Raw genomic sequence first — 14549 nt, forward strand, 5'->3', positions numbered from 1 at the left:
GTCGTGTGACGTAAAACGGCTATTGACCTACTTGGAATGATTTTCGACGCTCCATCTTAAGTTCATCCATCTATATGGAAATGATAATCCGATAATAATTCTTAATGTAAAGCTTATTAGATAGGCATAACCATCGCAGAACTTTGTTATTTGATAGCATTTTGTATGCAATATTAATTTATGGTTGATAAATGTTATAATAATCTTATAAGTCAATATATATATGCTAAGAAATTATAATTTTAAGAAGTATCGAAATTATTTTAGAGAAGATAATCAATTTGATATGACAATTAAAGAATTACAATATATTCGTACATAATATACACTCTTTCTAAAATTGATTTTTTTTTAATAATTTAAATCTTTTTAATCATAATTTTCCAATTAATTTTGTAATTAAAATATATATTTTTTAGAAAATGTATTTTTTTGTACAATTTATAAATTTTGGATGACTATGATATACGTTGAAATATGCAAAGACAAAACATTAAATATACGTTATATTAAAATAAATAAGCATAGTTTACTAACAATTTCATTCCTTTTTCTGTTACAGGTAAGTCCAAGTGATGTTGTTGCAAATTTGGTCAATCATGTTGCAAGGTTGTGTATCTCGAGTTTACGTAAGTTATATGCATTACACGAGAAGAAGTATTCTGCGGTTCATCGATATATATGCGTTGTTTCCATTTTATGCATATATACAAACATTGTTGCATTTCTGCATAACAGGATATCAGCACTTAAGTTTATACTAATAGTAACAGCTACTACGTGCTGTCGGAGGAAATTACAATTTTATTATCCTGGATTCATTCCAATTCTGCCTGCTTTTATACCTGTTTAAACAAATCTAACGTTATATATAGGTACATACATTCAATATATGTGAGCTATGCAGATTTTTGTGGCGAGTTATATAAAAATCCATAAATTTAATTTTTTCTTTTTCATAAAAACCTATTAAATTTAAATTTTTTAAATTTTTATAAAAATCTGTCGCTGTCATTGAATATCGCAATTGTTTCGGGAAAGTAAAAAGTGATGAAGAAGCGATAATCACTCTATCGATATTTATATATCATATAACATATAAACTATAGGAAAAGCATTGATTATTTCTATTTACTTCAGGAATTATTAAACGCAATATCGGACAATGGGAGATTTGCAAGAAAAATATGGTTCTAGCGCGAGGGTCACGGTAAAATCTCAATATCGTACGATGCTCCCGCGCCCGCGTCCACTTCGGAGGTAATAAAAGTTCGTGCGTCGGCGGTGAGTGCGCGAATGTTTGCCAAACTATCGTCGAGCGCGATCAAATCTGATTTGTACATACACACAACGCGTCGGATCGTATTCGTGTACGCGCACACACCTATGCCGGTAACACGTAGCAACACGAGATATCGCATATATAGTACAAGGGGACACGACGCAGGAATTGACTCGCACGCGAGAAAACCTGTGATATGAAAACGTTTACACGTTAAGGTGTGAAGATCCCTCAGCTATTTGCTCTGTCACCCTCGACGATATTCTAATCGAATTAGAGTCCTAGGCGGCCATCTTCTACGGACATCGTCAAGGAATTTAGCGGGTCTTCTAAGTAGAATAGCAGATCGTTACGTAAAACTGAACGCTCAATTTGCGGTATCTGGCCGTCCGCTATTACGAACGTTATTTCACGTTTATTTTCACGTCTGCGGTCGATTTGTTGAACAAGCGGAGAACAGGCGTTTGCTCAGTGATCTTTTGTGTGATTAGTATATTTGTGCCTATATGGTACTGCATGGTACTACAAATATACTAATGGCATTGTTTCAAACCGAGATTTCTAGAGAAGCAGATTATTTCTAACGCATTATTTTGGTACACATATATATATATTTATATATGTTGATTTTGTCGTTTTGTACGACAAAAACAATAATTTGAGTGGCATTAAACCGGTGTCAAATCAACACCACTGAAAGTGTAAACGACGCGCGCTACTCCGCGCTACGCGCGATATGCCGTGCCAAATCCACGTGTTGCGCGAAAATGCTCTAAAATCGTCCTAGATACGTTTACTCATCGAGATATATTTGGCGCAGCCACAAATGTTCAGTACGTGATAAATTTTGCGGACGTTGCATTTTATGGATTCTCATTAATCTCGCTGCGACGCTATTTCCAAGTTCTTCTTTAACAGTTCAAACATGTTTAACACATTGCACGATCTGCAAACGTAACAAGTATGCAATTTCTGTATTACTCAATACGTGTCATACGCGCAACTATTTCTGCACGCTACTCCGCCTACAACTTTGACGTATGGGAAATGAACGAACTAATTAACTAGTTCAATTTTACAAAATTGATGTCGAAGTAACGAAACAATAATAATTTTTCTCGAGATGCGTAAACTATTTCTAAATACATTTTACTTTTTAAGTAAAAATTTGAGGTTTACAGACTTTGAGTTTGAGACTTGTACAGAGGAATTTAATTTAAAGCTTCATTGTCAAGATATTTAATGCTGCAAACATTAGAGAATAGAACTTAATTAAATTTTCTCTACAAAAATTTAAAAAGAATCCCGCAGAGGCAAAAAATAATATCGACATATGAAACTTCAAAACGCCAAACTGAAAACTCCACTTTTTGTAAGTTTCCTAATTTTAGTATTAGAGTATTTAATTAATACGAGTATTAACAATTTTCCGTACTTTTTATTTCATGGAGTTTGGCTTTTAAGAGATCAATCACATCTTGTGTGTTTTCTTTCATTTAATTGATCCTTTTATCTTTTTCCAATTAAGTGGCCATTCTATTTATCTTCTGGCCCTAAAGAAAAAATCTCTGACGTATCCACAATACATAATGCGTCTCACGCTGTTTCGCTTATCGCGGCAATTTGCGATTCCATCTTCTCTCTAAGTAACCCTCCAAGTGAAAGTGACCATCACTGGTCAGCCGCAGCGTCGCCGCCGTAATCGGGCGTGTCGAAAGGGGCGATTGTAGATTGCAAATCTGGACGCCATACGCCCACGCTACGCTTGTAGTAAACTCTAGCGTTTAACACACTCTCGAAAGAGTTATCATAAACATCATAACAATCGATCCTCGTTGTTCCGACCGATAACAAACTGACGTCCGACAGTTTCGCTCGAGCAGGCCGCCGCTCCACTTCACGCAACTCGTGCCGGTCGCTCGCGTCACCCTACAAACGTGACGTAATTGAATCGAGGGGATTGCTTGATTTTGACAGCGCCATAAAAAAGCAATTTTGTTGAAGACGGTTTTAAGGCAGCTTAGTGACAGCACAGTTTTTACGATTTCGGCAAATTATTTTCGCGAGGTGCTGTGGCACGGACGTAACGAAGAGATTTTGCGCGTCACGAGTGATGAATTAGTCGCTTTTGAAAAATCTAAGTCGGGAAAAATGAAGGTTTCGATGACACTCCGCCGTTGTGCAAAATGTACCGCGTACTCGCAATCAGTGTGAACAACGATACAGATTCTTTTTTGTGTGCAACGCTAAAGATAGTTTTCAATCAGTTATTGTTAGAAAGGACGCTGCGTTTCTATACCAGTTAGACCTATGACCTATCTAGATAAGAGGACTTCTGTCGAACAACAAAGTGGAATTATGTATTTGAATTGCAACGCGGCTGTTACAATGACCGTCTCGGAGCGATTCCGAACTTCGTCGCTGTAAAGTGAGATCTGTTCTCAAATGTGCTTTGGCATTGAAAGCGACGATTAAAGCAGCTAAAAAGCAAGATACTGACATCATAGATTGCTCCAATTAATTAACACGAAAATTATTAACTTAGCGTATTACATATTTTATTATGTTTAGGCTTTTACCAGAATTATTTGAATTATTCTGCTTGATTAATTGGAACGTAAACAATTAGAAATTTTTGAAGTGTTTGATTTCACCTTCAGCCAGAGTAATCAAAGCTCACCATTAATGCCACAGTTGTCAGCGCCGTTCCGCCGCATCGACCTTGTCGATGTTGACCTGTCTATCGAGACTCGTTGTGTCAGGAAACCGTAGCCGTGTCATTATGCGATCAAGCGTAAACTGATCGATGCCAAGATGCGAAAGCGCCGTTTACACGCGCGCCTAGTACACTTGCTATCATTTTCTCAACGACGCGACACGTGGTCGCGTCATGACGATGAGCGAGAAGTAGGGATAAATACGCCAGCGAGGCATTAATTTACTCGCCGTGGCTTTTTCTCGTACTTGTATATGCAATACGAAGTGCATGACGGTGCTGCTGTCGAGAATGCGCGCGCGGCGCGGCGCGGCGTCGCGTTGCGAGTCGCGCGCGCCGGTGCGTTCGTCGCGTGACCACGAAGCGCGCTCAGCCAACTTTAGTTGGCGTTGACTCATGTGGACGTGCGGCGGTGTGTCCGAAGTTATACTCTAATTATGTGTTAACGATACGCGTCTCGCCGTTTTTCCGCTCGATCCGCGCGTCCAGCTTGAATCGCACGACGATTGTACGCTAATTGATCGGTCACGCCGGTTAATTATGTCCGCTGTGCTTCTATCAATCAGCCGTTCGTTAAGCTACTCGCGTCTCGTTGGGATTCAGGTAGCTCCGTCAAGGACAAAAACTGGTTTCCACGAATGCAATTTTCAATTCCCATTCCCCATTAGCATTATAGTACGCAACGGTACGCGATCATTGATTATTTTCAGGACTATGTTGTGAAATAAACTGTTGCGCGTTTTTATAATTTTGTTCGGCAATTATTCAATTTTTTTATGTGCGTGCTATCAGAATTTAACATTAATTTATCGAAACATCGATGTGAATAATGTATTCTCTCGATAAACACACGATTGTTTTGTCGATTGTGTAGTGGAGATTTTTTTTTACTTAAAATAAAAACGGTATTATATCCACCAAAAAACAATTTGATGAAATAATAATTTAATTTAGTAGAAAAATTTAAAAATGCATTTAAAAATCTAAAAAGAGGAAAACGTTGTTATTTTATTGAAAAAAACTTTACATTCACAAGATTGCAAAACGTAAAAAACTCCTTTCGAAAATATTTACATAGTCAATTGTGACACACGAATATTTTCCTTGAAATCACGCAGCAATAAAACGTGTACGCTCCATTTTTATCAGGGCGTATCATTTTCACGGCGAGATCGACTTCATTTCCTATGTCGCATCGTGTATATATATGCATGCAACCGCGTAAATAATTTAAGCATAGCTATAGCATCGGTAACAAGGTTTCCAGTTTTGCCGTCTCCAATTTCTCGAGACTACGTTTTCTGCGCGATACTTTCTACGTATAAAGTTGCGAGTCACTCAAATAGCAAAGCCTTGCGCTGTCTCATTAATTCACTTTTGCTTATATCTCAACAACAAATCATCACTCATATGTAAATGACGATCAAACTTGGCACATTTTCTAGAAATCGGAAAAAAATGTCAACAGAAGCTAGCTATGTATAATTAAAATTAACTAAGATCTGTATGGATAAAAATAAATTAAAATCAGCATCGATTATTGCGCAGCTATTGAATAATGTGTTAATCTGATTAAAATTTATTAGAAATGTCTTTTATCATTTTGCATATCAATTATGATATGCTTATCATAATAATTAAACGTTTTTTTTTTTTATTACACTATTGTTTCGTTATCGCTTATAACGCTAATTTGTCGGGGCGTGCAAAGAAGTCCGGCATGCCTCTCGGGTGCTATTACATCGTTTTATCAACGGATCATTAAGTACATTGAAGATTCAGCGTTGTTATCCAAGTGCTTATTTCATTGACGGTCGGTGACGCATAGAAATCAACGCCGAATATGTGAGAAAGACTGTAATCTCGGGGGAAGTGAGAGTGCGAGTATTTTTCTCTTTGTGCGGATCTTATTTTCTTATTTAATTCATTTAATGTTTATTTTAATAATGACGATTTTTGCGATGTTATATATCGATTTGTTTCAAGTCAACGCAAAATCATTCGTGCGAACATGTTTCCATGAATTTTTTCTTTCGCGTCCGGAAATATCTGCTCAGTACAATCTTCGTGCTATTGTCACGTGTGTATCGTGCATCGCAATTGTTCATGCAATACATGAAAAATTTCACGGATATAATTTTTTCGCCGTGCAACGTTTCGAGACGGGTAATCGTTCCGCGATCGGTCGAAGTACTTGTTGAGTCGCAGTCGAGAGATGCAATTTTCCTAATGGATTTTATCGACTTCCCCGGCATAGCCCGCAACTTGATATTTTCCAGCCAGGCATACGTTTTTGTTTCATTGTACCGATTTCAGTACGACTCTGAATATGCTTGCGCCGAGATCCGCAGAAACAAAGGCTCGCGGTTCCATCGCAGCTCCTTGCTCAGAAAACTTGCTTTAATCTCCTGATCTCGGGTTTGTCTCGGTTGCCATTATTTCTTTCTCGACGAAGAACATATATTAATGATATAAATTCAAGAACAGAAATTTATAGATCGCGTTATTAAAAATGTTTCAGTGTATTGTGACAAAATTGGATAAAACATATCCAATATTGATATTAATTTCACTATTGCTTCTCTTTTGGCACTTAAAATGCGCTTAGCTTTGCTTGAGCACTGTATACTTGAGCAATGACGTCATCTGTCTACGGCACGAGTCATGGTCGGTCGCAGTTAAACAAAGAATCGCTACCAGCCGAGGTTAATTACTTTGCTTTTAGCCGACTTTCTGTTAAACATCAAAGCCATCGTCATTACAAAGGCATCGTGTTACATTTAACTTTCCTTACTTTTAATTTCGTCGCAATGTGTCTTCATAACTGACATCGCGGAAATCGTTTTCTTTGCAAATTTGAATATAAATAATGCCACGCTTATGTTTATTAATGATATTTGGATTATGTAGGAGTGACAATGAATAACAATTACTGTCGCGTGACGAAACGAGTGTATCGTTCAAAATTATTAACGCCAGTATATCTGACAGAGATTTATTACAATAGAAAATTACACCACGTACATTCCAATTATATATTCAATATCTTGCGTTTGTCGTGAAAGAAGTTCCGCGCGTCATTAAGAATATAGAGTTTATCAAAAGAAAACATATAACGTCGCTCCGTATCTCACAGACGATAAAACAATCTATTAACGAACCATTAAACCTTCGAGCACGTTGGGCATTATAAATTTAAATGCTAAGAATTGAGGACGGAAAACGACAAGAGATTCGTTTACGTTTATGGCGCAAGAGAAATATACGTCGTTCGTGCGGTAAATTTGCACTGGGAGATTTAATTATTAATTTACGATGAAAATTATTTAACATGAACCGACAAGTTTTGTGTTATGTGCGAAGACGTAAAGTGAGACGGATTTAAATGACATAATTTTAACCAGCACGAATTATATTTTCATAAATTTCAGCTTGCCAAGTATTCTAATTAACCGTGCTAATAAATTGTCCCATATACACGTTTTGATATTTGAAATTTCGTTATATTGGCGTAAAAAGATAAATACAGTTTCAAGGTTGGACATTTAATTTTGCTTCTTTTTATCGCGATTTTACCTTGCCGACGCTGTGCTCTTATTCGTACGTGTTTCGTTAGCACAATAATAGCACAAAAGAAATGTCACGAACGACGACATTTCTATTGTGTTCGCCAATACAACGTGGGCACATGTATTGACTATTCCGTGCTTATCATTTGGAGAAATACTTTCTACCAAAAAAACAGATTATTTTTAATCACAGAATCAAGAGTTTCTTCTCCTCTATTGACTCTTATTTGCATCGTAAGTATTTACGTCGCCGAATGTTCTACATAAAAATATAAAAGATTACCTTGTCACGTTCAATCGGTGACGCTTCAGCGCGATTATTCACGTGGCATCCACGTCTTCGCGATTTTTCAAAGATGATCACTCTCGCACGTCATCCTACGCACGGATTTCCGTCCGCAGCTTGTCACATCGCTGTGGACAGCTTTCGAACAATAAATATTGTTTCTGGATGATATTGGCTGACTCTTATAACAAGTAGCACGCGGATCAATTTAAATGACATCGGATTATTGCGTTGTCAGCTTTGTTCAACATTCACATGTGATAGTTTCTCGTGGATTGTAAAGCTCACCGGCGTGGCCTATTTCTTGTCGTGCGCGGTTTTCATCTTGGTTGGACACATAACACGTTTCAAAGCAGCATTTTCATTCTGATTTATAATATAGAAAATAACTCTGACAAAGTTATTATTGGAGAATGTAGATCAAATATTTCTCAGTCGTTGTGATTCGCAATAGAAAAATTGTTAATATTTTATCCAGTAATATATTTACACGTGTATGATTTTTTTACTATATTTTTAATTTAAATTTATGCTCACAAACTACGTTTTCAAGTAAATGCACGAGCTTAAACTTGGCACAAATACTATTTAAACAAAATTTATTTAACGTAGAGAAAATAAATATTAATTTTCCAACGCCAAGAGAAAATTGCAAGATACAGGAAAAGACTGATGAGCCGGTTTTTATTATATTTATCTCTTTGTTTTAACATGTTTATCATGACTCTTTGAAAGCCGTTGTTCGAGCGGCTAATTAAAACTCGACCGTGATTTTAAATACTTGGCTCACGTTGACAATCTCTGTCTTAATTGAGTGAATTCTAATTATACCTGTCCATCAACTAATATCGAGATAGCTTTTATGTTCTTTTGCATTTTTTTTTGCATTTACCATCATTTTTGCATATATATATTACGCTGGAATGAAACAAATACAGATTTTCCGTAGTTGTTTTATTAGAATTGCTTTGAACATATGATTTCATATTTCAATTATCGATACCGTATAAACAGAAATAATAAACAAGTTTGAACATGAGAAAAAAAGTAGAAAGCGCAAACTATTTTTAGTTCTCGAGTCGTTGTGTTCTACGATTTCCAAGTATCGAGAAGTTCTTAAAGGAGACCCCGAAATCCCCAAGGAAATCTGTAAGTTCATTTAAGATGGACGGCACATACGTGATGCATTCGGAAAACTCCATCGGTACGAGTTTGATGCATCTCATGGACGGGAAGTTTCAGTAACGTACAGATTGCGGAGAGGATAACTTTATTCTGTCATCTGTTGCGATACAGTCGAATGAAATCGTCATGGCTTCGTGCCACAGGATGAGGTTCACGCGTAAGAGAATGAGGAAGTGGAACGTGTGTCTCGTAGGATCGCCGGAAGGTGCGCGATCGTTTCACGTCATCGTTGTCGCGAGAGCGATTCGGAGAGATATCGATCCGTAAATATATATATCGCGCCTCGATGAGAGACCGTAAGCGCACGGGAGTGAGAGAAACGCGCGAAGATGATCGCAGTGTCGTTCTTCATTTGGACGATAACTAGATCGCGGGGTCGATCGGAGATCGGAACCGAAAGCAGACGCGACTCCCAGAGGGAGTCCTTGTACGATCGAGACCGTGCGGACTCCAGGCGGAACTCCAGGGAAACGGCGACGATCGGACCATCCACCATCATCGAGCGGAAACGACACCGTCGTCGCCGGCACTCGCGCCGTTATTATATTGATCGCAAGAGGTGAGTGACATGCAGTGTCGCGAATCAACTGTTGTCAATTAGGAAAAGTCAAATGTAACAAGAATCGATCGTCGCTGAGGACAATTAATCGAATGGATCTTAAAGTTGAATTATGAATAATTACAACGTAAAAAAAAAAAAGGAAATTTGAGATCACGAATATTGCTGAATAATTTTCGAGTAATTCGATGAAAAATATTGCGGTCGATGGAAGAAACGTATAATGGCAGGATGCATATATTTCTCTCTTAGCAGTTGCTCTTATGCATTATGAAGTGAGCTCGGGATAAGCCATAGTCGCTTAATACCACTTTAAGATCATATCCATTGAAGTTTATTAAATCCGATCCCTTTTTACCCTAATACTAATGTAATCGATGTACTCTCGTGCGGCCGCTTACCGACTAGGCGCGACGAAAATCAATTACTACCCGCTATCCAATGGAGCAAGACGGGATGGTGAAATAATGCATCAATATTGGCGTCCATTGCGATTAAATTGGACGTCACGCGTTTTCGTGTGAATTTTCTTATCGTCGTGTTCCGATCGCACTCAGGGTCAGCGTATTTGTAATTCTTATCTAAGTAATAATACTTATCTGTCTATCGATAAACGTTTCATACAATTCGCATATTTAACAGTGCACCTGCGGTCAAGAACGAAATATAATTTTGTGACAATAAGACTTTATATATTTTATGATATATAAATTTTAAGATGTAAAAAACTTAATCGCGAAATTTATATATATAAAAAACGCTGCGCGCGTATTTTTTTTATCGCGCAGATTTGCGAAATACGGGCAGTCGTTATATTTGCATACTCTCGATCGTGCGCAATATTTTTTGGATTACGGCTTCAGGAGCATCGGATCGATGCAAAAACCGGATTATGAACGCGACGCTTTATATCCGCTTGATTATTTGCATAATATTGTATTCGCGGCGTCATAAATGGCGCCGTAAGTACGTCAATTGTCTGTTTTACGACGCTCTCGCATTTGGATATCGTAACTGCAGGCGCACGCGGAGAAGTTCTTGACACAAATCCGACGACCCTGAAGGGTATGTAGATGATAAACACCCTTAACAACCGCGCGAGCACGCTAACTTTTTTGGGATCAATACCGGACTTTTAAGCAGCAGCTCGATAATCCAAACTCCGTTTTACTGTTCGCAAAAAGTTGCATCCGTCGAAACGATCATTCGCGCGTTCACATTTCGCGGAGTTTGATTTTGTCAGAGAGCGAAACTTCGTTTTCTCTCGTGACGGTCGAGCGACGTGTAAGCTGATTCGGTTGTACAATTCCATCGTCGCGACGTTGTAATATACGCTGTGTATACGAACGCGCGCGGGAAAACGGCGCACGTGGAAAACGTCGAACGTGCGACTTAATGCAGGTTGATGCTCGTTAACGAACGCCTACATGCGATTTCGCACCGCTGGCAAATGGCACTTCAGCCTGAGCCTCCGCGTTGAATGAAAAACTTCGTCGTCGGCGCGACACGGTTCATAGATGAGAGCGAGTCAACTTGGCGAATGGAGATACATTAAACTATTTTTTACAAGCACTCTTCGAGAAGATCGATACAGGTACCCTATCGGCAAATCGACCCTACTCTCTGTTTTTCCCGCCGCTTCCCGACGTTTTGTCGGCGCTCCCGCTAAATCCCGATGGCTCCTCAAATTGATAAAACGTTCACTATTTGCTCCTCTATCCGTCGCGAATTCCTGATGGAAAAAGCTTCGCTTTTTCTCGTTGAAGATGGTTTATCGAAACGTTTCGTCGGCGAACGCATTATGCGGCTTCCCATTATCTGAGTGCCTCTCTATGCTTCCCATTATCTCTTATTATTCCTTTAGGGATTTTATTCTAAGATAAGGTTTTAAATTAAAATATTTTAAAAGGTAAAATGTTTATCACGTAGAAAAGATTGTTGGACAAAAATGTATATCTATTACTAAACAGCGGTATATCGTGTGGAAGCGCCATATTAACATTTTCTTTAATCAGCATAAACTTTTCGAACAACTCAATATTATCTTGGGAAGCTTGGCTGAAAATTGACGCCGGCGTGAACTTAGTATAAAATTCCTTTTCATTTTCTTATGTTTTGATTTCATACGCCAAAGACGTTCTCCAAAAGACTCTTAACGTGCTGGAACTCGGAAAAGGAAAGCGGATTTCTTCGACCAGAAGAAATCTGTCTTTTCTCAGAACGTAATTCCGCAAGTGATTTATTTCTATTTCAGTCATTTGACAGAAGTCCATTCGCTGTGTCAAGATTTACACTGAAACTTGATAAGCTACATAGGTAAGCTTACATTGTAGTTGAAGATAAAAGTAAAATATAACAAAATTCTCAAATGTGATAAAAAAATTAAGAACTTTTATATTTTTAATCTAACTTTTCTCAATTATACTTTTTACAAGACATAAAATCTTAATTACAGAGTAAAACATAAAAAAGAGATGTTTAAATATATTTTTGTATTTATAGAAAGCACAAAATTAAAAAAAAAAAAAAAAAACATTTTAAACGTTAACCATAGAATAATGTTTTTTGTTTAAAATTTAGTAATTTAAGAATTACGTGTATGTTTATTGTAAATATTTTGAGGTTTCAACCAACATATTGCAATTAGATTATATCGTCTTGTGAATATCATGAGTGCAAATCGCGTAAATTATTTACAAGTCTCCGTTGCGTCAACTCCCTTGCGAGTAGTTACTTGTTATTGTTTATACTGGAATATTATGATCGATACGCAATGTGTATAATTCAGTCACATGAGTTACATTTAATTCTTTCGTGAATTAAAGAAATGAAAGAGTGCGCACGAAAGTAGCATTGGTTCACTTTCCACGTTTTACGCAAGTAAACTGAACTCTGGTATTGAGTTTAGTTCAAATTCAGTTTTGTTCCATTTTAAGGGAATTTCTTTATCGTTGTCTTTCTCAAAGACGCCGTTTACGCGGAAAATTGAGATGCCCGTTGCACTTTTATCCGCTTGTCTTTCACCGTTCATCGCTCAGCAATACATCACCCTGAAAGCCTTTTTTTCTCTAACCGTATCATATATAACCTCGAAAACGGTGCATGCCAATTCGAGATTTCCATGTAAACGAGTTGACCGTCTGCGCTGTCGTGTTCACATTCGCGCGTAAACAGAATCCGACAATCGATAGTGCGCTCATTCGAGAACAAATGTGCAATCGTAATTGCACCTCGTACCTACGTTACATCATAATAACGACTTTAATTAGCGCAGCATTGTGCGAGGGTTGCACGCGAAACGGAACGAAAAAGTATTTATCGACGTATTATGTATGCATTTTTAAACATCTACAATGGAGATATTCTGATAACTTACGTATTCTGCAAAAATAAAAAAAAAGAAGAGACGCAACGATGGGACACATTTGAAACGGATTGCATCAAAGGGTGCTACTACGCATCTACAGTAAAAGTTTTCACTAAAAAATTTGAAACGTTTTTTGGCAAAAAATTTGAAATATTTGTGCACGTGGTATACATATCTGTATACTGCCTACAAATAAACAGTCATGAATGGTTTGAAAGCTCTGTAAATAAAAAAAGTGCCATATGTATGTATAAAACGTAGTTTGTGTTGCGGCAATTAAATTTTAAATTCCGAGTGTGTGCAATAAACATCGATAAATTCTAACAGAGTAGATATTGAATGATCTGTCATATAAACACGCGCGAGGAGAGCATCGGCGTCTAGACGAAGTGTGAAATTTGCAACGGAATCGCGCGATTATTGTTGCGCCATTAAATCCGCGCCCACAAGCGATAGCAGCTGCTTTTTTGCCGCATCTCCGCCGCTCTTCTTTATCGCCACAATATTTCGTTACGGCCGATAAAAAGTCGCGTGCGTGCCTCTATAAATATCCGTTAAACTTGGGCTATAAAAATTCATATTAAATTAAACAGCATAGCGTTAATAAAACTGCAAAGTCGCGCGCGTGGCAGAGTTTACATATATACAGACACGGTGAAATGATGTACGTCAAGTTTATAAGATAAGCGTAAAAGTTGCAATGATGCAACTGCGATTTATAGGTCGTAACGTTTTACTCGCATACGCATCGATCGTTATTTCGATACGCGGATTGGTTAAAAATTCTACATAGACGTCGATTTTTTGTTTGCGATCGCAAGAAATATGATAGCTGGCACCAATCAGCCAGAAATATCGCGCATTCGGTACCTTCATACGTAATTGTATAATAATAAGAGTTAATGGCTTCTCTTGTTGACGCATTCATTCCATTACTGCAGTATATGTAAGCTTTAATGATTTTCTCTTGGATAAATATGGGAATGGTCATAATTTTGGGAACTTTTAAATGTTTTGTGAGGCCATGACTAATCGTTCATATCACCACAATTATCAAGGCTGATCGCGTGTTCTTTATTTAATCGAGTTTATGAAATTTAACTTAATAATTATGTGATACAAAACGTTAATTTGTTTCTGTCTAGCGCGAGCAAGTTAATGAATATAATGATTTAAACAAAGTTGATAAATTATCTTTCAGTTTGTATATAATTAAAGGAATTATATACAAACTTAATTAAAGGAATTATTTTTCAAAGAGCATTTTTGCTAATAGTTGCTGTCATTTTTTTACAATTTCCGCAATTAATCATTTTTACGTCAATTGAATTGCCATTTCAATTTCCTTTGTTGCACTAAAACGTATAAATAGTCCAGAATAATGATGAATTGTAAGATAATGATATTGTTATCGACTCGTTACGATACTGTGTTTATAGTTCTTCAGGTCTTTTTTCGCTCATTGTGCAATACATTTTACGATTAATTAGAGATCATGCTATTTCGCGAAGTACAATTAGATGACGCGTCGATTTTTCCCGCGACGAGCGTCACTTGGTTATTCTTCGCTCCTTCAATCTAGTTG

General features: G+C 37.4%; 1 protein-coding gene across 22 annotated transcripts in view; it reads left to right on the forward strand.

The window, feature by feature from the left end:
- dnc (phosphodiesterase dunce) overlaps positions 1-14549 on the forward strand; it is a 331146-nt gene that overhangs the window by 234481 nt on the left and 82116 nt on the right. The window contains exons 1-2 of one of the 22 annotated variants that reach the window (XM_012378291.2): positions 4389-4601; positions 8925-9597. The exons of 19 other annotated variants lie outside the window; for them this stretch is intronic. In XM_012378291.2, the coding sequence (XP_012233714.1) occupies positions 9368-9597 (230 nt within the window). In that variant the 5' untranslated portion in view covers positions 4389-4601; positions 8925-9367. Of the gene's footprint in view, positions 1-4388; positions 4602-7015; positions 9598-14549 lie in introns of those variants that run through there. 2 more of the 22 variants (XM_067358190.1, XM_012378290.2) reach the window with 2 other exon arrangements.

The sequence above is a fragment of the Linepithema humile genome, chromosome 6 (genome assembly GCF_040581485.1).
Source record: "Linepithema humile isolate Giens D197 chromosome 6, Lhum_UNIL_v1.0, whole genome shotgun sequence".
Classification (NCBI taxonomy): domain Eukaryota; kingdom Metazoa; phylum Arthropoda; class Insecta; order Hymenoptera; family Formicidae; genus Linepithema; species Linepithema humile.